Source organism: Vespula pensylvanica, chromosome 11 (assembly GCF_014466175.1).
Source record: "Vespula pensylvanica isolate Volc-1 chromosome 11, ASM1446617v1, whole genome shotgun sequence".
NCBI lineage: Eukaryota > Metazoa > Arthropoda > Insecta > Hymenoptera > Vespidae > Vespula > Vespula pensylvanica.
This window is the reverse complement of record NC_057695.1, coordinates 7,191,993-7,215,149: the sequence shown is the minus strand read 5'-3', so window position 1 is coordinate 7,215,149 and position 23,157 is coordinate 7,191,993. Positions and strand designations below refer to the sequence as shown.

Here is a 23,157-nt window from a genome sequence, read left to right as displayed (position 1 = left end):
GCGATATTTTTTTTAATTGCTAAGAATTCTTTTGGAAGAAAATGTTAGTTCGTATGATAACGAGCGCTTCGATTTATCAATTTTAAAAGATACAAAAAAATATAATTTTACAATGAAAAGTATTCTTTCGGTTTTAAAATCAATATAATTTAAAACGTAGAGAAAAAACGATACTTCTTAAATTTTTGTATAAAGTAAAATCGATGTGTGACATTTTAGATCACGATGAATTACGATCTAATTCACGATATTCGGTTGTTCGAACGTGTAATTCTTGATGAAAACAAGCGCCTCTCTCCGGAGCACCCTTCAGTTGTTAGTTTGGAATACGGCCCTGCTGCAGCCACTTACGCGGCGGTAATAACTCTACGTTGTCGCACCGAACTTAGTTACTCGACGAGTGTCGGCAGGAGTGAGTGTTTCACGCGTTCCAAATAGCTATATGCGCTTTTTCATTTTCTCACCGAAGATTTCGAGTTTGTCAAGAAGACAAGAAACACGTATTTTTCATGTAGTTTTATACGCGTAGAAATATTACCTGTACATTTGCTGATTACACGTACATATATTTTTTTATTTCTGGTTTCTTCTTTATTTGTATTTTCCCTACAAACCAGAAAAAACATTGTATCAGGTGATAGCATCATACTTTGAAAGGACATTTAAAGAGGCGCGCGCGCCCGACGAATGTGTATTTCGTTTACTTCGGTTGGCAGGACTGTTCGGAAAATTCGGAAAGTGAACAGGTGTTTTTTGAATGGATTAGCGAGAGAGAGAGTGGGCAAAAAGGATGCGTAAGGATTCGGTGAATGGTGAACGATCGGCGAATTAAAGGAAATTTACAAATGATCGAGGCTCTGAAAGATGTGCATGAATATGGATTTATATTCGAGTTACTAATCAAAATGAGGTGAGTCCTAGGAACGTAACCTCAGTCCTATATGAGCGGTATGTGCTTGTAACCTCGCAAAGCAAAAAGGAGGTAAATAAACAAATGTGATATTTTCGCACGTAACAATTTAAAACCCATGCGAGTGTAGATAAAGATAGAATGAGTAGAACATTTTCTATTTAAAAGAACGTCATGCGCAAAAATTTTCACTTGTTACTATTCAAGTTTTACTTTGATACAGAGCCGCTCATCAGTATTTGTTTTTATAACGCGCTTATATTTAAAAGTTTGACGAGAATCAATGACGTTAAATTTTTACGCGAACATTTCCTTTCTATTACTGTGTTAATTACCTGTGTTCGTAACGTTACGATGAATTGCGAATTTAATTGAATGATTCTCTTTCGAAAATTTATGTAGTAACGAGTATAGAAAATTTTCTCGATGCGTATGAGAAATATCATACGTTTTCATTTTTCAATTTCTATTCAGCATAGCTATGATAAAATTAATTACGCTTTATAATTTCTGTTTTATGACACGAAAATGATTGCATTGTAAAATGCAATTTTTTAATATATGTACATCTGATTAAATACTTAAGTCATTTCAATTTATACTACATACATAATTCGTTTTACTATATAAATTATGCAGCAGAAAACTCGAAAATAACTTGTAAAAGCCAGTAACAGTTTTTGCAAGTAATGCTATCCATAGATATGCATTGCCATCGCTCATATATATATATATATATATATATATATATATATATATATATATTGAGATTAATAAAACATCATAATATATTAGTCATTAGATTTGTTTTTTAGCTATTTATGGAAAGGAAAACAAATTTTTATTTATAATATAGAAATCATGAATAAATTTTAATGCAATAATGTGTACCTGTTTATTTTTTGTTTCATTTAATGATTTACAAATATAGCTAATTAAAATATATTTAATGGATGTAGATATGAGATATAATAGCACTAGTATGATGACCAGAAAGACATTAATTCATAAAAGAAAAATGAGCTCAGCTCGGTTCCCATGGCATGTGTATGTTTGCTTCTTCCTGCATTAAGGCAGGCAGTTCTCAGTTGCTAGTTTGCAAAAAAATATTGTAGGTTAATTACGGCTCGTACTATAAAAAAACAACAATATTTCTCACGCTAAAGCTTTAAAAGAACATACAATCTTGAATTTCATTACAAGGATATAATCACGCAATTCTATGTTCTATTATAAAGATAATGTTATATTATTATAATTTTAGTTGTTATTTTATCTTATAATACAATGTAAGCTTATAAAATTTATATAAGCTTATAAAAATATTTTAATAATTTATTAAGATTTATTGTATTCATTTTAATAGAAACAAAAATATATTTTGCTTCGCTTTAAATTTTGCATTATATTAATCGTAAACATTTATTGCACTGTATTTATGAAAGTTGCAACTTTCTTCATTTTTTCATTTATTGCGTTAATAATATGTGTTATATTATGTTAATAATATGTCTTATATTCTGTTAAATAATATAAATATATTTTAATACATTAAAAAGAAGAATTATATTAAATATAAAAATTATATTAAATCAAATCTATTTAAAAGAATTTATATATCAATCTATAATTCTACAAAATATAGCATTTCTTACAAAACTTTTAGATCGGCAAATTTTATAATTAGTGAAGTTTTTATTGTTCACAGATAAGAGGATCTTGGAAGGGTAAAATATGCAAAGGAAATGAGGATATAGTTAGCCACAACGGCAAAGAATTGCATAATCTTGAAGATAGAATTAAAATTTAAATATGCCACATCAATTTGGATTGCCCACAATGGCTCATGGCATGCAGTCTCCTCCATCACCGACTTCAGTCATGTCGGTGTATCCTCGCTATGGCTCAGGCATGTATAGATCTGATCATCAAGACCAGAGACTTACTCGTGAAGCAATGGAACGTTACCTACGTGATCGAAGTGACATGGTGATTGTAATTCTGCATGCTAAGGTAGCACAAAAATCATATGGTAATGAAAAGAGATTTTTTTGTCCTCCACCGTGCATTTATTTATTTGGTGATGGTTGGAGAATGCGACAAGAACAGATGCTTCGTGAAGGTGAAAGTGAACAGTCAGCTCAACTTTGTGCTTTCATTGGAATTGGCAATTCTGATCAAGATATGCAACAACTTGATCTCAATAATGGAAAACAATATTGTGCAGCAAAAACATTATATATTTCAGATTCTGACAAAAGAAAGCATTTTATGCTCTCTGTAAAAATGTTTTATGGAAGTGGACATGACATTGGTGTATTTCACAGTAAAAGAATAAAAGTAATTTCAAAACCTTCTAAGAAAAAACAATCTTTAAAAAATGCAGATTTATGTATTGCAAGTGGTACAAGAGTAGCACTTTTTAATCGCTTAAGATCACAGACTGTTAGTACACGTTATCTCCATGTAGAAAATGGTAACTTTCATGCAAGTTCCACACAGTGGGGTGCATTTACAATTCATTTATTAGATGATAATGAAAGTGAGTCTGAAGAATTTCAAGTGCGTGATGGATATGTTCATTATGGCAGTACAGTGAAGTTAGTATGCTCAGTCACAGGGATGGCATTACCACGATTAGTAATTCGTAAGGTTGATAAGCAAATGGCCAGTCTTGAAGCAGATGATCCAGTATCACAGCTGCATAAATGCGCCTTCTATATGAAAGATACGGATCATATGTATCTTTGTCTTTCTCAAGAACGTATTATACAATTCCAAGCAACGCCGTGTCCTAAAGAAGCAAATAAAGAAATGATAAATGATGGTGCTTGCTGGACGATAATCAGTACAGATAAAGCAGAATATCAGTTTTTTGAAGGCATGGGACCAGTAAGATCACCTGTAACACCCGTACCGCTTGTTCATAGTCTTCACTTAAATGGTGGTGGAGATGTTGCCATGCTCGAATTAACTGGTGACAATTTTACTCCTAATCTTCAAGTATGGTTCGGAGATGTTGAGGCAGAGACAATGTATAGATGTCAAGAAAGTATGTTATGTGTTGTACCTGATATATCACTCTTTAGAGGAGAATGGTTGTGGGTACGGCAGCCTACACAAGTTCCAGTTTCTTTAGTGCGAAATGATGGAATCATTTATGCAACTGGTCTAACATTTACTTACACTCCTGAGCCTGGTCCACGCCCACATTGTCCACCTGCAGACGAAATAATGAGAGCTCCACGTGCCATGCACAATCAAGCTAGTATGTCATCAGCAATAGCTGATGTACCATGGAATACGCATCAACCTCCGCAATCAGGCCTCTGATGTTCTCTAGATAATTATAATATGAACCAAAGTCTAAAACATAGTGATACAAATGATGTTCCATTTGCATCTGTTGACAATATTGAGGGTACTAGTGGTAGTATCTACATCATGAAGATGTTATCGGTGGAAGTCAATAGCGCTGCACGAAATTTAGACAGTATAAAAACGTAACATTTAGCTCACCTTGTAAAAGGTGCGCAAAATATGTACAATACCGTGCATTATTTACATATTAATATATGGACATATAAGTTGTTGATAAAAATTTACAGAGATAATAATTTATAGCAATCTTAGATATAAGAAATTACATGATAAAAATGTGAATAATTAGTGAATTATGCAATAAAAAGACAGGTTGACGGGTTTTAATTGAATGATGCTCATAGATATATTACTCAAATGTAACAGCATAATTGTATAACATATACGAGAACAACAATTTTAAAATGCATATATATAAAGATATGCAATGTAACTTGTATAATTGCATATCAATAGGGATGGAATGGTTGTGCATTTAACAGTGATCCAGTCACTTTTAAAAGATCTTTATAATTACTGTTATTGAAAGAATATAGTTACACATAAATATTTTACCTGCAGGATAAGATGTAATGCAATATGCAATGTGTCTAGAAATGAGCATAAATAAATATTTTGCACATTTATAGATTCATACAAGAATGAAATCACAAAGAAATTTTATTATTTATTAAGACGTCCATTAAATATCGAAGCTTTGAACGAATGTACGTGTGTTTGCGTGTAAATCAATGCTGATCTAAGAGGATCAGATATTATCTTGTCAATAGAAACTATATATTCTTTTTCTGTATTAAAATGACACCTAAACAATCTTATTGTTTGATATATCGATTTATTTTGATAATTATATGCTTTTAATTAGTATGTATATTGTAAAAATTTATGTTGCTTGAATCTAAATGTTTGTATGAATTGAACGTGACTCCAAATTTATGTTGAACATAACATGTAAGTATATGTGTATGTGTATATATATATGTGTGTTCGTGTGCGTGTGTATTTATATTTGTATATATATATACATATATATATACACACATACACACACATATATACACATACATATACAAATAAATCGATTTTGTTTCAATTTTAATAACATATTTTTTGCACTTACTAATTTTACCGATTTTCTGCATTATACATAGTATTTTCATATATTGTTCATTATATACTGCAGGCAAAAAAATAACTTTTTACAGAAACATGGCTTGTATAATCAACAAAAGACGTAACTACCATTACTATTGATTATAATTAGGAATTTCTCAAATGTATATTTAACTTTAATAATATTTTTTCTAAAGAAAAAAGAGCAAGCATGAGATTTAAAAGCTTGATTACTTATAAAGATCTATACATATGAGTTTTTATGTCACTATGTGTTTTAGAATAAATTGACATAATTTACATTATATAATTTTTACTTTATGCTCCAAATGTTTCCTACTCCTAAATACTATGACAAAAATAAATGCAACGTTTTTTTACTATACTTTAGATCATACCAAGTAATTTTAAAATAAAAATAAATTTGTAAAAAAAAATAATAGTCAGCGAAATAAATAATATATGCATAAGTCAAAATTTGATTATATCTGAAAATAGAATTATCTGTACATAATCGAAATTTGTATGATTGCAATGATTGCAAAAATGTTGTGTATTTTAATAAATAAGTCATATAAAATGTAATTCGGTGTAAAACTAGGTATTTATAATAATATCTATTACTATTAATAATTACTGGGATTATTGATGGCATTAATTTATCTTCATACTTGTAAATATATTATAGTACTTTATCTTTCATACATGAACTATCTACAAAACGTAAACTTATGTATGATCTTGGAAAATCTTTTCAAATTTATTCGAATTTGTTAACTTATTTAATTGTTACATACAAATGAACATTCAAAAATTTGTACTTAAAAAAATTATATAAATCTGATAAAGTTAACATTTTAAGTTAAGATTCAATTTAAATAAATCTGGTTCATTAGGTTTGCAGAGTTGTCTTTTTTTTTTCTTTTCTTTTTTTTTTTTTTTTTAAGTATATTTGAATGTAGTCGTCTCAAGGAGGAAATGAGATAACATCATTTTAAGAATGTCTTCCTGAAAAGATCTATTGTGAAGGGGAAACGTGTATATGTTCCATGGGAACTTACCCACGATTAACACTTGTATCGCATAATTGAAGAATACGATTGTCTTTATTATTCACAATATATAAATGTGGATTAATAGTAATTATATTCTTGAATATCATTGGACGGATACAAGTTTAGATTCTCTCATACTATTTCCTTTTTCTTTTTTTCCTTTTTTTTTGTTTTGTTATAACTTACGAATCGATATTGTTAAATAAACACTTTTAAAAATCATTTCGTAATATTCTCATATGCATAACTTACATATAATAATATTTATTAACTTATTTCTCGTTTTTTACGGTTTTATGTACTATTTAAATAATAAGAAAGATATCAGTTATATCGAAACCGAGTAATATATGCTTTAGCACAAAATTCTTCGATTATATATAATATAGAGCAAAGTAATATTTTACAAAATTATAAGAAAATCTTATTTGTAAATAAATCATATACAATGCTTTTAGTTAATTCTTTTGTATACACACAAACTTCTATTTCCTTTGTATTATCTGTGTAACAACTGTACCGCGAATTGCAAATTAAACGGTAAGTATGAAAACAATAAATCTGGCTTTTATATCTATTTCTAATGTCACATGAATGCAAAGTGCCTGATATAAGACCAAAGTTATTCGCTGATATTTAAACAATATCTCTATGACCTTGAAAAAGTTAATACTGTAATTAAGTTACTACAAGTATAACAATTAATGATATTAATTTTAAAAGAATGTGATAAAATAAAAAGATATGTGGTACGCTCATAAGATATGAATGTCCTCTTTTTCTTATAAAAAAATATCATTTTAAGGGTATTATATAATATAAACAGTCATGAACAATATTTTGATATGGTCAAATTAAGTTGGCGCTAAATTTACTTACATTTTGCTTTACATTTTAAATTTCTAATGAAAAATACCTATTCTTTTTATTTAATCTCTCTATTATTATTTTCTATTATTTATATTTAAAAAATAGAAAAATGTATGGATTATTTTTTAATCGCTTTGGAGGACACGTAGTCATAAATCTATTTTATTCGTATTGTACGTTGCTTATTCATATTCGTGAGCATTAATGAAATATACGAAGTTAACAGATCATCCATTTTATAACCAAGTGAAGTTTCACATAAAAGTTTAGAACCTCGTACCAAGTTTCCTATTGTCATATGAAAGTAGGTGTTACCAGATGACCAATTTGAGATTCTAGTGAAAGGATGTGTTATTAATATATCCTACAAAGATTATGATGGTAATTAGAATCAAATATCACAAATTTATGTATATTATATTAGTTTTGTAATATGAAAAATCCATGTTAAATTACCTTTGTTTGAGGATGTATAACGCTTACTCCATGTTTATTAATTGCAATTAAAAGTAATTCTGGATAATTTGGTTCTGTACTTTGTTTAACTTCAAAGAATGCAGATCCAAATGTTGGCCACCGATAAACTATTTTCAAAAATGTTATCTTAGCATCCTCTGGGCTCATTCCTATATATAAAAATAATCATATTTTATAATAATAAAGATTTTCAATCAAATTAGCAAATTATATACTGATCGGCAAATTGTACATTATTTATTATTACAAAAGTCGTTATTATGACTTACCAGCATCTTGATTATATGCAGCTATTATAGATCTTTTCCAATCATTCGAATTTTGGATCTTTACTAAATCGCTTGGTATGAGTTCTCTCAACATTTGCCTGTTTAAAATAAGTAATAACACTTATATCTTACATATATAACAATTTGTAAATAACATGTATATATATAACAATTCATAAAAAACTTACGGAATCGCTTGAAGCTCTTGTTTACTTTCTCCAAAACGCACTCTATATACTAATGCTGCTAATCTCGAAGCTTCTTCTTTAGTACACTTATGGTATCCTAAAAATTTTTAAATGTAAAAGTTGTAGAGGTAGAACAATCTATAATATTTATAAAATTGCTAATTTTAAAATATACCTCTCAGTAACTTTGGAAGTTCTTGATGAAAGTGAAATATAAGATCCGCATTTCTGTCTTTTCCAGGAACTGTATTTGTCCATAGCTTTTTCATAAAAAATACTTGATACGTAAACTGAGGAGAAATACCTACAATATATATGTATATATATATATAAAAAATATATATATATATATAACTATAAATTCAATTTAATAACTATTTTAATTAGAAACAATCTGCTGCTTACCATCCCGTGATGGTCTAGCCTTTTTGATCCAATCTGTTAGATGCCGCACAAAATCAAAAAAGAAATCACCTTCCGGTACTGAAATGACCTTATCTGCAATTTTTACAAATAAACTAAAACCTTCTGCCGAACGTAAATTAAGCCTTTGTGCAATATTTTGACAAAAATCCTTTGCTCTTGTAGATGAATCTACCTCAAACGCCTACAGATAAAAAAAATATTATTTTACAAATATTATAGTAACCATATACACATATTAAGTATACTTACTTCATCAGTATCGTCTGGAAAATAAACTTTATGAAATATTTGTGTTGTTTTATGTTGAATAGCTTCTACTTCTACTTGATGCGGAGCATATTTTCGTTGACCGTTACGTAAAGTCTTTTGAAGCCTTTGTAATGAATCTTGAGATATGGGATGCCGCCTCGTGCGTAAAAATAATGTTAATTCCTTTAATTAACAATACATACATATGAATGAAATGCAAACAATTTTTAAAAAATTTGAAGTCATATTAAAATTGTACCTTAAGAAGACTTTGACTACAAGTAAAAAGTCCAGTAGCAAGCCACATCAACTCCCATCCTCGTTCTTCGCTCAATCTATTACAGTTGTCTGTTAATTGCTTCATTATTTGACAATAAATTTCGTCTCTTAAAATTTCATTCTTTAAAGGACCATCAAAAATAACATCGGTGTATTCGTTGCCAATTCGAGATCTTTTCGTTGGTAAATCACCCATATATTTCAAAACAGCATTGAAAGCAAAGCATGCTTCTTCCGCAAGTTCTTCCTTAGATATTAATTTTTTTAAAAGTGGCTGCTTTATTGGTTCTCTCGAATGATGCCATAATTCATCCGTATGACCTCTTCTCGCAGTTGTTAGAGTTAAAGCTTTTGACATTGTTCTCTTTGGTGGAGTTCTAAAACCAATGAATGATAACATAGAATGATAATATTTTAATTTGATATTCATTTTTTGCAGTAAAACATATCTACCGGAAATGGTCAATGGCATATTCCATAAGAGTATGAGGTTTGTCTCGAGATTCAACTCCATTTATTTGTTGAGGATATAACCTACGGCCATTTTCAGTACTTTCCACGCTGAATAACGCCTGTATAAAATGAAATATTTGAAATAATTGAATATTTATGCATTGCATAAATATCTGTTATAGATATGTATATACAGGCAAATTCGTGATATTTACCAATATATCATTCGGTGGCTTTATAAGAGATGGTAGAACGTAAACTGTCTCTACAGGAAAGTCACCTTTCTCGCCAGTCCTTTCACAAGTTCCAACACACCAAGCCGAGCTAAGAACACTTTCACCAGTATTGTCGTCTTCCAAGATGATAAGATCTCCTTTTTGGAAATTTAGGAAAGACGATCCTTCGCCAGGTGCTTTGTAATCTTGTACTGCTATAACATGTTTACTACGTTTTTTCAAACCTTCTAAAAAGTATACAACCAGATCACGAATATCTTCTGCGTTAGGGCTCTGGAATGTAAACTCTTCTCCTCGCACCGTCGACAAACTGAATGTCTGTGTAAACATCTTGTTCGTTCTAGAAAGCGAAAAGGTAAATAGTATCTGTTACTCTAATAAAATTATTAACAAAGTATCGTACATACTTTTGACTAGACACGGTGGTAATTTCAGGGAAGGACAATTCCAGAAGCACTTGTTCCTGATCGTCAACAACATAAACCCCAGTCCAGTTGACAGCTATAATGACATCGTTCTTAGGCAAATTTGGACCAGAATTTCTATAAGCTTCATAGAAGCGAGAAAAAAGTAAAGGCCATTTAAACTTTGCATAGCCTACTATATCCTCTTTAACACGTAAAACAGGTACCTTTTCTTTTAAATAGTAACTCTGCAAATATTAAAAGAATCGTAATTCTTAATCGTAATTCTTAATTTAACAATTATATTTTACCTTTTTATATGCTTGCAGAACAAGATGTCCCCACCTATCAATGGCCTTATCAACACCAGCTAAACAATAATCTGGTATGTAATTAGGTAGTAAAGTATATAATCTGTCTATATTCATGTCCGTATGATACTCTATATAGTATTGTTGAGCCGCGATCATTGCCAAATCTTCTTCCTTGTCGCAGCGATATTCTCCGAATTTCACACCTCTGACCACTTGCTGATATATCAGATTCGTCGCTACTTGATCTTCCGTTGGTTCGTGCCACGGGGCAAAGATTTCTTTCCGGAAAAACAATCTCCATGGTGCATTTCGTTCCTGTGCGCCCTGTTCCTTAGCGTACTGCTCGCATTGAGAAATAGCATCCATGACATGATCACCACCACTCCCCAATGATGAAACTTTATCGAATAATGCGATATAAAGAGAGAATCCAAATTGATCCCTTAATGAAATTTTATCGGATAATTGATTGCACAATTCCCTAGCAGTGGTCGCTGAGTCGGCAAGAAGAGTTTTGGTATTTCCATCCATGAATGTAATAGGAAGCATAATTGGTTTTTTGGATTTTGTTGCCTGAAGTTCCAACCAGCTTGGAGGCTGATTCCTAGTACCATTATTGAACGTTCTTTTAAGGCGATCTTCGCAGTACGGAGCATAGCCTGGTGGCCCTTCTCTTATAAATGCACGAAGATAGTTTACAAATTTTTCAGACGGTGCAAAACAACCAACACAGAGAGACAATAAAATCCAGCCACGGGCGTGCGATGATTTTGAAGGATTATTGGTTAATTGTTTGCAAATCTGGCAATAAATTTCATCTCTTAATTCTGCTCTGAGTATTCCATGGCCGATGATGAAATGTAGTTTCTCTAGATTTGAAGTCGGTCTTGCCTCCAGCCAAGATTGATAGCTATCTGCTGTATATTCATCTTCTTGCAGTCTCCTTCTAACATCCTCTCCTAATTTATTCTTCCTTTTTAAGGTCAACGATACTAATTTATGCCTGATAGATCGTGGTTTCTGCTTTAAAAAGGTTTCCTATCGAGGAATATAATATTCTTTAGCTATCGAATAAAACAGACATCTAAAATAAAAGGAATAATCAATACATACCGGATCCATGCCCATCATTTGTGCTTCCTGGAATTCTTTACTTCTAATGAAATTACGTCCAAGTGTAGCAGTTACTTTGGACATAACAGACGTCGTATCTCTATCCATTGTATGGAAACGTGGTTCGGGAAGATCACCAGTGAAACGAAGTATGGTGATCCATAAAGCTTGAGCAGCCTACAAAAAGATAGCGTTATGTCTATGGTATGGGGTATATGGTAAAATCGGTAGAAATTTTAATTTATCACGAATGAAATATTCTCCAAATAATCTTTTAAACAGCGGTACTAACCAATTGGTCTCCTTGTGTATGCAGAGACAACAACGGATGTTTCAATGGTTTCCTAGAGTACTGATGTGTAATATTACCCTGGAAGTACGTAGCTGCAAACTTTTGGAACTTAAATTCGGATAAGTCTTCCTCATCTTCCGAAGCAGTTTGAACTGGACTAATAATTTCTTGCTGATCAGCTTTAGGAGCTGGAAGATCCTGAAAATCCAAACAACACATACATTCTTTCGTGTACTATGTACATAGCATAATTGAAAAATGATAAAGTTTTAAACGAATAACCAACATTAAAAACAGACGTTTCCCTGGCTGGCGTTGGTGCTTCGCTACTCGAATCAGGTAAGAAATCGAACATCGCTTCGACTAATTTGCTATCATCGACTGGTTCATCTTGTTTCTTAGCTGCATCATTAATCAAATTTTTCTTAATTTCCATCCTACGCCTATCTTCAAGTTCCATTTCTATCTCTTTTCGTTCCAATTCTTGCATTCGTTCCTGTAAAATTATTTGCTGTAAGTTCCTGTAAAATATTCTAATTAAACTTATGCTTGAATGCGCACCCTATAGTTTTGTTCAGCAATTTCTTTAGCTCTTTTATTTCCTTGATCTTTTAATTCGCGTTCCTCTTTCTTCCGTAGCCTTAACGCTTCGATGTGCAATCTGTATTCATATTTAATTTTCTTATATCTTCTTTCTGCTATTAATCTTCTCACATGAGCTTGAATTTTAACAATGGCCCATAATTTTTTGCGATACATTTTGCGTACCAAATGACCCCTAGCTCGTGCCTGAAGAGCTACTATATGTCCTCGCAAGTGTCTGAACCTATGAGACAGCACTCGTGATCTTATCAGAGCTTGTAATCTCATGTAGCCACTCTTCATACGTTTGTAACGCTGCCGTTGAGCGTAGCCTCTCCAATACTTTTGTATTATCATTGCAGCTGCTCGCATACGCATAAATCTTCTTCTGTAAACCCATCCACGTATATTGCGTTGTAAAATCAAAATTTTTCGCGTCAAAACACGATCGCGTTCTTGCTCTAAAAATAAATCGTGTGCATCCTTCAAGAATACTTTAGTGTGTCCTAATTGATAATCCGATCTTCCTAGAACTACATGGCAAATTTTTGAAGTAGCAGCTCGACAATCGACCTACCATAAGAACGTTTAATCAATAAAATATATTAATTTGGAAAAGCATATGGTAAATGAAATGCATCGTTAACGAAAATATTTTTGGTAATGTACTTTGTGCGCAGGAGGTACACCGGGTATGAGGAATCTATATCTCTCAACGAACTCGTGGAAGGAATGCCTAATTGGATATCCAGCTCTGCGTATTCTAATTGTTTCCATCATTCCAGAGTATCTTAATTGTCGACAACATAATCCTCTATCAAACATCTAAAATAATGTCAAATGATAAAAATAGCTTTTCAACTTTACACACTACATTAATATTCTATATTATTTTTGTAATATTTATATTTTGTATTGTATTATATCGAGACTTACCATAGGTTTTTTATATTCGTTAGGTTTAATACATCTTATGAAGAAAGGCTGACAGCTGCATAACGTCTTCATAAGCGAATCTAATGATTTTTTGAATTGAGTTGACAAAGTCGGCGCTCTTTTTCTGGTTTCAGAACCCATGCCAATATCCTCAATGAAACACGTTTGCAAAAACTTATTTGAGGATATATGAATGAGTTGTAATAAATCAGCGCTAAACGTATCTCTATTCTTTTCGAGAAAACTTCTAGTGTCATAAAAAACGACACCAGCGAAATGATTCAATCCAAACGAGGTATTGATATCCGATTTTGGTTTCAAGTAATTTCTGTGAGTTCCATGAGTTTTATGAATCTTTGCTAACATCGTTTGGTCTGTACCCTGAAAACGTGTATAATAGTATTATAATATTGACATTTGTTATAACGTTAAATTACAAACGTGTAACGATATACAAAAAAGTACATACTTTTGGAAACTTCGACTCTTCATCAATAAGTGCCATAATATTTAGTTGCTTAATGGCTATTAAATCTAGAGCATCTTGATTATCGACGAATTCTATATGTTGCCAATTAATACCTTCGTGATTATATTCTTCCTGTTCCAACTTAAAGATATGTTGTACAAAGAATTGTTGTAGATTTTCATTCGCATAATTGATGCAAAATTGCTCAAAGCTATTGTGATTAAAATTTTCAAAACCAAATATATCGAGCACACCGATGGCACTACGTGAAGTATTTTTCGGTCTGTAGATAGCTTCGTTAATTTTTTTAACGATATGTATAAACAATCGACCGTATATTCCTTTAACGAAAGCATCTCTTATATCAACTGATTGTTCCCTTGATAACGTAGAAACCTATTTACAAGTTGCATAGAATTAACGATGTAAAAATAATAATTAATATTCATAATGAAAATTTCATGGCTACCGTAATACTTACTACGGTCTCACCGTGAGCAAATATAGTTTTTCGTGTAAGAGCATCTATCAACGATTGTACTGGAACACCCAGCAAATGCGCTACTCTTTGGACGTTTGTCTGTTCTGGTATTTCCGTTGCGTCCAAATTATCTACAAATTAACGACGAATAAGGAAATAAAACCATCCTAGCGAAACAACGAGGAAAACATAATACTTCGGGATTTTGTCAAATACTAAATTCATACCTACGACGGTAGCTCTGTATTTTATGTTTCCCATATGTAACAAAGCTGCAAGGAGCTTTAAAACCTCCCATATCTCTGAATCAGTAAACAACAATACTTTCATGGCTGATCTTATATCGGCAAATTCAGCAGCATCGTCTCTGCCCTCGCACGTTATACTGCCTCCCTAAATATTCAAAACGGAATGTTATTTGATTAAGTTACATTTATAATCGTATGATTTTTTTCGTGAAGTTACACTTAAAAGCACATTTCCGTAAAAAAAAAAAAAAAAAAAAAAACGAGAAAGAGAGAGAGAACATTTTCCTACTTACTCCCGTTAAATACCTGTATGATGAGGCATCCTCAAGTTCTAACTTCTGCTTTTCTTCCTTCGATAATCCAGCCAGCATACAATAAAAAACGTGATAATTCCTTTCGTCTAAGCTTTGGGACACGATGCGAGATTTTTCCAAAAGATATTGTTCTATCTTAGCGCCTTCTATTACACCATGCTCGTTAAAATGAATGTCTATGTATTTGCCAAAACGGGAGGAGTTATCGTTTCTTACAGTTTTGGCATTACCGAAGGCTAAAATGAAAATAAAATATATATATACATATATATTTATTTAATTTACTATTTATTTGATTTACCTCTGTACATTTGACAATACCTTCTAGTATTGGGTTTGCTTCTAAAATTTGTTGCTCTATCCAAGAGTGTTTGCCACTGATCGCCGCTAAATATTGTAAAATTAATTTCGTACTCTCGGTCTTGCCCGCCCCGCTTTCGCCACTATACCAACATCGTAATTTTCAGTCAATCCTTATTTTCAACATTAATTATTTACTTTCCATTTATGGCATCGATATACAACAAAAAGTAAATAATAAGCAAACGAATAAGTAAGTAAACGTAAAGACCTATACCTAATTACTATGCATTGATCTTGACCGTATCTGTTCATGTGTGCATAACTGTTATCGCCAATCGCAAATATGTGAGGTGGGAGTTCTCCAATTTTACGATCCTTGTAAAGCTTTATTTGTTCCGCGGTGTAAATAGGCAGTATCTGGTATGGATTAACGGCGACCAATATGGAGCCTGTGTAAGTCTGTAACAGGTTTTTATTAATTTCTTTTTTCTTTTTCTCTTCGTTGGATACATCAAAAACCGTAATCAAAAATTGATTGAACGATCATCCCGCACGATATATTGACGTAGTATGAAGAAAGGTATAAAATATCAATTACTAACGTAAATGAGATTCTCATTATAGCGTATCAGTAAATTTCTCAAAATGCCGGCTTCATGGAGGTCTCCTAAACTGATCATATCTTCGACACCTTGCACAGATGTAGCATGCATGGCCTTTATTCGTCTTTCCGGAGTCAGCCATTGTTCCTGTCAAAAATCAGAATCAAAAATTCCTATTATACCGTGAAACCTAAACGATTTTTAATGCAAATCGAATCGAACCCTTATCTCACCTTGTTATCGTCGTCCTTAACCTGGATTCGTCTACCTTCTGCCGAAATTACACGTGCTCCGATCGCAACGTCAAATTCTCTTCCCGATATTGGTTCGATCCATATATAATCCCCCTAAAAATAAAATATAATTGTTAAAATGTAACATGAGCGTATAATATACAATATAAAAGAAACAAATATCCGTCTATTGATTTAAAAATGTATACGTGTGCATGCTCATGTTCATCTTTCTATCCTATAGCATAAATATAAATCTACGATAGCTAGAATTAATCTTCTTATTCGTAAAGATATTGCTACGTGGGGAATGATAATGACAAGTGTGCTTGTAAGAGGGAAACTAATTACGTTGCGTTGAACGCGGCAACCAACTATGTCTGCTTCTAATTCGAACAATTATGAATTGTGGATTATCATTGTTGTTGCCTTCCTACTAAAAGAAAGTGGATTGTTTTGTGCAAGGTTATCCGATAAAGTGTTTATCGCTAGTCGTCGATCTTACGCTATGAATCACAAAAGGTTCGATTCGTTTTTAATATCTTTTCCTCTTATCAAGACATTCCATTGCAATTCGAAACTAATTATTATCCCGAAAGTACACGGACTGATGGTAAAAGCAAAAGAAAAACACGAAACATCGATAGTGAATTTTATCTGATATGTAAATGCTCTAATTTGATTTTAATTAGCTGCTCTATTTCGCATAATTTAGGAACAGTTCAGAATTTTTGCACGAACAAAGATATAAAACTGATCGATAATAATCGCACCAATAGATTTTATCGCTTAATTAGTAATAAGATACATAGGATGACCATTCTAAATAAAGTCTTAATATGGTAACGCCATAGAATCCTGTAGATCTATGACCGATTATACCAAACGATAGTCTACGCTTTCCGGTTGTTCACCTCATCGGAAGAGCTCTTCCGCTCATCGATTTGAAATAAAAGCCCATTCGATTGGTCCCTTCATCTATTTTATTTTCTTTGTTATCTATAATGACTCGATCTACTCGTTAAACGTGAGAACCTAACGAGAATTTAAAATTGTATTTTCATTGTTGCCTTCTTAACGAACGTTCGTTAATATTTATAAAGAAGTCGCTTTAAAATTATTTATAAGTTAACTGTCAGAGTCAGTACGATAGGACACTTTTCTCTTAAAAATCTCCAATGATCGAAAAAAAGAATTGTCTTAGTTTTTGATTATTGCTTTTTACGCGTCTTCAGTGATTTATTTACAATAAACAGAGAAAAAGCATAAGGTATAAATTCGAAGGTACGAATCAAACGCACGTCCGGCGGACGATTCTCGTACCGTTATACGACAGCTAGATCGTTCGTGCGAAATACCAAGGTGTTGTACAGGGCATTCGCGCGGTAGTAAAGGACCGTTAACTATGCCTAATTAACCGATCGCGCGGCTCAACGTTTTTTATTTTCCAGAAAGAAGAATTCGAAACGGCTACGTACATAGAAATTTTGTTGTTCCTATGCCTTAATGCTTCTATCGAAAAGTTAATTCTATATTAGCGACAAAAAAAGATTTTTTAAACACTACTTTAACGTATCGAATAATCGTCGAATGAATAGATTCGAATTCTGTGGTGCTTCAACTATTCGTTTTTCCCCCTTAAACATCGAAATCATTCATTACAAAAAACTTATTATAAGTATGTACAGAAAATCGATTTGCTACATCTTTTTTTTCTTTCTTCTGTTCTATTTATCGAGAAATCGACATCACACATTATATATAATAAGGTATATTATAAATTTATGTGTACACGTTTATCTAACAGATAATTAGCATATACGTTCCTAGAGATAAAAAAAAAAGGATTAAAAATAAAAAAGGATGTGATGAATGTAACCTTTCACTCAATCGCAAGGACCTTCTTTTTGCATTCCATAGAAATTCTACTCCGATGTAATCGCGAACGAAGACGACGTGCACGGTTGCTAATAAAACAAATCAATCGAGACGAGAGTTACACTGTAACACGATGATATTAATATTATTGATCGATGAGACGAAAAATAACTTTTTATTTGAGATAAATCAAAGTATGTATGTATACGTATCAATTAATCGCCAAAGATGACATAAGAGAATCGACTTTTGAATTGGAAAAAAAAATAGAGAAATAGAAAAAGAAACATTCACGCGAATATCATAAAATCTTAAGACGTTCTCACTCGTGACAGAGCCCTACTGACCGTCTTGAAGGAGAAAGACGATGAAAGCGGTAAAAAGTAACGCATCAGCGAGAGATCACTTCGAACGCTCTCGCTACGAATCACGAGTCAGAATCGATAGAATTGATCGAACAGAACTACACGTGTAATAAATATTATTCTCACGTGTAATAGATTATAACGGATGTCGAAACAAAATCCTTAGCATCCCTTACGAACTCGATCCTTTATAATAATGATCTTGTTTCGATGATTTACAATTATAAATAGTTAAATTAATTAAGATAAAAGAAAAATAAAAAAAGAACGTCTTACCCGCGTGACGATGACCATCTCTTAAGTCGTGGTTGTCGGCACTCCACCTAAAGCAAGAAAATATGTTTTCATCGTCTCTTCGTTTTTTTTCTTTCTTTTAATACTCGTATATGCAACAACAGCAACAACGCGCAAACCACGGACTAAGAGCATCGGAAGCATAAATACGGGTTATGTAGTAAACTACAACGACCGACTACTGCATTTTATTTCAAGGATGATACTAAGGATACTTCGCTACGCTCACAATCGTCCTTCTTTTCGCTGTAAGAACTTTTCTATACGTCGCATCTATTCTTTTTCGCAATCACCGAGGATAAAATCGACGTACGCGGATTTTAGAACATCGAGTAACATCAATTGTTTAAACAAATAAATGCGTGTCCATTGGTAAAATCGCATGGAACAATCAAATATCGAATGTTTTAATCAATTGATAATCGACCAAACGTGTGAAACATATAATCAATTATTAAGAAGTTTTTATTAATTGTTAGTTTGAACGATATACATATACGTAAAGCACGGTTAAAGTTGAGAAAAATCATTCTTGCATACGTCGACGATGTCTGCTCGATCACCGTTACAGTGGAAGCAGCATAAACCTGTTTGTAAAAGTGGGTTAGGTAGTTCATGCTGCCAAGCCATACGGATCCGACAGGATCCACTAAGAATCCTCTCGATCCGATCGATCTTTTTCTCATCGATGGATGTCATCGATTTTCCCGAGAATTGTCACGAATTTCACGATTCTAAAGCACGGAATAAGCGAGACGACGCTTATCGGACCGTGGAAATGTAATCCCAATGGAATTGTATTCATCGAATGAGAAGAAATATCACGCTCCATTCATTTCTAAAATATGGTTGTACGACCACGAGATATCAAATTTAGGTTCAAATGTTTCCATAACAATGAATGGATTCGTATTAAACGCTAAAACGGGACAATGTCGATCCTAGAAGCTTTATTTGTATCGTATGAGTACTAACAATCTTATTTATATAGATAAACAAATTAGACATTATTTAATTGATTATTTTTTTTGTGGACTTCGCACGAACTGATTATTTAATATTTTCATTCAAAATTACATACATAGACCACATCATAGATAACAACATCATAGATAATAGAGATCGAACGTGTTTTGTTACGCATCGCTGATGATTTCGAACGAGATAACTTGATTATTTCTAGAATCTTCGAATCGATTCAATGTCAAATGCGTTTCTTAATTCAATTTCTCGATTTATCAAAAGTGGGTTATCCGGCATCTGTGTTTACACGCCGAGTTCAAATATCCCCGTGACACATTCAAAGTATGTCCCGTTGTTACGTTCATATTTCGCGCTTTTCCGTAAACTTTTACTGCCGCCGGCTGCTATGCTTTCTCCTAAACTGTGTCCCTTCGAATGAATTTCGTGATATGTAAACAAAACAAAAAAAAAAAAAACAACGAATATGCAAAAATATAAATTAACGTATTTCGTATATAAATCTTACAAAACGTACGTCATACGAATTTACTTCTACGTTCAATATCTGACACGCACATATTTATCGTAGGACGTTTATATTCTAAGTTTCCGTAACTGATACATATACACATGTACACGATAATACACACACGTAGGTTATTATAATAATATATTATATATTATTAGCGCAGAAAGCTACAGAGTTTCACTATGAACTTGAAGTAAGGAACGTATAGAAGAGTCGCAGTCATTGACTTTGAAAATATCTAGTGAGCGGTCAGTGGCGCAGTACCGTGTGCAGGAGACTTTAACGGGCGATCAAACAACGACGCGTGACCGGGAAGACACGTTCCAACGAAATTTTGTCTCTTTCGTATGACCTCGATCGTGTGTGTACCTTCATTGCAACAAACCATACTCATTTTCATTTTACATTCTGTTGAGCGTAGTTAACCTCATATTCACAAATTATTTCTCTTTCGTACATACGTGTCATCGGAAATGGCCGCCATTGCAATCTTCAACACAACGACAGGTCGAAAAAAGTTACTTAAAACCGGACGAAAATAAAATTTATGTTAATTCTTTACGCGTCACGATTCAAGATGACACAACGTACGTATAGTACATACGTCATATATCCGCACCTCTTTATGAACAGATTCCCTACTTTCCTCTTCTTCCGTTTATACTTAAGTAAAATAAAGATTTCGCGCTTTCCACGTAAATAGGAACTATCGTTCGATCGATCAGAAAGAGAGGATCGTATATCATCGATTAATCGGTGAGTGACGTCATGTAAAGGGTAAAAAATCAAATCACGAGGAACGTACGCACATTTGAACGAATGTTGAGTTTCGAATGCCTTTATCTCTACAATTAAACTTATCTACCTTTTTCTCTGTCTCTCTCTCTCTCTCTCTCTCTCTCTCTCTCTCTCTCTCTCTCTCTCGACGTATTTTCATACACATACGTACGTGCATATGCACAGGAACTCTCAGTAATCAATCGTCGAATAGATTTTAATAAAAACACCGATTATTTTCGGTCGTCTTGAAAAAACATATAAGAAATTAAATCTTTGGTAAGTGTTTCTATTCGAAAGAAAGAAATGTTGGGTTCCTTATTAATAGAATTTTTATTCATAAAGAATCTTAACCTGTAAAAGTTGAGCAATGATAAAGATTACTGATCAATTTTTAAAGAATTTGTTTCGCTTGTAGCGCGATATGTATACACACAGGAAAGAATGATAGAATTATAACGTGACATATCTTTCTTACAAAAAATCAACAGAAATTAACTTGCATTTATAATCAGGTTTTGTTCGTCATAGGTCGTAAAAACATGCAGAAAAAAGACAGACAAGCTGGAAAAGAGAGAGAGAGAAAGAGAGAGAGAGAGAGAGAGAGAGAGAGAGAGAGAGTCATCATACCGCCATAGATCTTCGTTCGATTCCTTTCGCAAGGACGAATAGGTTAGCACGAAAGATCTAAGAGACATGCGTGCCGACGACTGCTCGTGTAAATTTCGTATTTAAATTTATACGAACAATGTGTAACTACACGGAGGCCTAAATCGTTGTATTTAAAACGTTCGAATTCTTTCGTTCCGCATCATGAACGTGGCTATTTTTTTTCTCGTACATACGTGGCGGTGAAGTGTACGAAGAAGTGAGAGCGAAGAATGAGAGAGAGAAATAGATAGATAGACAGATAGAGAGAGAGAGAATCATCGAAGCTAGGTATCGCGTATTATATTCGATATAAGTTAATTACCTTGCGCGAGTAACGATAAGCACGACGAAAGCGGGCCTCTGCTAGAAGTCGTCGGTGCGCTCCATTAAACTACACTGCACTGCACTTTACATGGGCCGGCGCGAAGCTCGCTTTTCATATCCAAAGGAAACTCGATCGGTAGAACACCGGTATGAACGTGCGCCCGAGAACAGCTCGCTTTTCTTTTTTTTTTTATGCGACAGGTTAATGTGCGTTGAGAAGAAAAAGAACTGTGAAGAATGGATGACGCGCGCGCGAGAAGGAATGAAGGGGAGAGAGAGAGAGAACCGTGGAAAAGTAGTAACGATTTACCAAAAAGAAGTAATTATCACAAATGTCCGAAAAACATACGTTTTACAAATGTAAAATTGACGACGACGATGAGAACAACGGAGACAGCCGTGGCTCGTTCCGGAGGATGGGCCACGGTGCTTCTGACCGGCACGTTAAACAACGCGACCACTCTCGGCTACCTTCGGCATGGTTCGGGCGTAGCCAGGTGGAAGTCGGATTATGGAGGAGGTGGAAAGTAGCAGCGGTATGAATCGTATGTCGGTGTACGATCGTACGGTATGCACTATGAAGGATCAAATTATTCACAACTTTGTCGCCTTCTACCCCATTTTATTTGTTTAGATTTTATTTTGGATCTTTTTAGCGCGCTTTTGGAACAACACATTCGTCTATCAGTACACATCGTTTTCCTATACGAAATACAGAAAATTATTTTTATTAGGTTTTCACTTTACTTTAAGGAATTTAGATGATTCTATTGATGGTAATTAGAAATACGGGGTTTCAAATGTTTATCGTCTGCCATTGAAATTTTACAAAGATCTTACAATGTTTCTAGGCGTCGTCTTTGTTTTATATTTCAAAACAAATGGTCAGAAACTAAACGATAAAGAAGGTTTGAATCGTATGCCAATGAAAATAATAAACGACGTGTCATTAACGTTGAAAATATATTTTTTACTTCGTTTGCGATCGGTTCGTACCGATTTATATACGATTGGATGTATACACATATTTTTGTTCTTTCTTTACAGCTATATATCTTAGAATATACGTACTAATGCATAAAGTTGTTGGTGAAATGCAGTGATCGCTTTACCGGAAACATTTATTATCATTTAACATTCGCTTAACGTAAAACGAAATGTGTATTTACGTAACGAGAA

The 23,157-nt window shown here is 33.0% G+C and overlaps 2 protein-coding genes across 9 annotated transcripts; one reads left to right on the top strand and one right to left on the bottom strand.

The window, feature by feature from the left end:
- The first annotated feature begins 177 nt into the window (after nucleotides 1-177).
- Nucleotides 178-4,917, top strand: LOC122632868 (suppressor of hairless protein). Of its 4 annotated transcripts, none has more exons than XM_043820139.1 (2): nucleotides 178-910; nucleotides 2,603-4,917. In XM_043820139.1, exon 2 carries the CDS (start codon nucleotides 2,723-2,725, stop codon nucleotides 4,241-4,243), a length of 1,521 nt encoding a protein of 506 aa, XP_043676074.1. In that variant the 5' UTR covers nucleotides 178-910; nucleotides 2,603-2,722; the 3' UTR covers nucleotides 4,244-4,917. The 4 variants fall into 4 exon arrangements, with proteins under 4 accessions (XP_043676074.1, XP_043676073.1, XP_043676072.1 ...); XM_043820138.1 differs by having other exon boundaries at nucleotides 178-982; XM_043820137.1 differs by having other exon boundaries at nucleotides 179-910; nucleotides 2,619-4,917.
- Nucleotides 4,918-6,491: 1,574 nt separating this feature from the next.
- Nucleotides 6,492-22,772, bottom strand: LOC122632861 (myosin-VIIa). 5 transcript variants are annotated; one of them, XM_043820115.1, is made up of 28 exons: nucleotides 21,977-22,772; nucleotides 18,717-18,763; nucleotides 16,198-16,311; nucleotides 15,965-16,111; nucleotides 15,637-15,821; nucleotides 15,381-15,502; nucleotides 15,039-15,295; nucleotides 14,725-14,890; nucleotides 14,498-14,628; nucleotides 14,017-14,412; nucleotides 13,548-13,928; nucleotides 13,281-13,436; nucleotides 12,591-13,184; nucleotides 12,316-12,525; nucleotides 12,030-12,227; nucleotides 11,738-11,914; nucleotides 10,622-11,662; nucleotides 10,314-10,558; nucleotides 9,886-10,246; nucleotides 9,671-9,789; nucleotides 9,198-9,594; nucleotides 8,939-9,121; nucleotides 8,669-8,870; nucleotides 8,439-8,567; nucleotides 8,264-8,360; nucleotides 8,076-8,173; nucleotides 7,786-7,955; nucleotides 6,492-7,693 (listed from the first exon to the last, which is right to left on the bottom strand). In XM_043820115.1, exons 2-28 carry the CDS (start codon nucleotides 18,732-18,734, stop codon nucleotides 7,487-7,489), a joined length of 6,501 nt encoding a protein of 2,166 aa, XP_043676050.1. In that variant the 5' UTR covers nucleotides 18,735-18,763; nucleotides 21,977-22,772; the 3' UTR covers nucleotides 6,492-7,486. The 5 variants fall into 5 exon arrangements, 3 of the variants coding, with proteins under 3 accessions (XP_043676050.1, XP_043676052.1, XP_043676051.1); XM_043820117.1 differs by lacking the exon at nucleotides 21,977-22,772 and adding an exon at nucleotides 20,846-20,987; XM_043820116.1 differs by lacking the exon at nucleotides 21,977-22,772 and adding an exon at nucleotides 20,688-20,799.
- Between the last annotated feature and the right edge of the window lie 385 nt (nucleotides 22,773-23,157).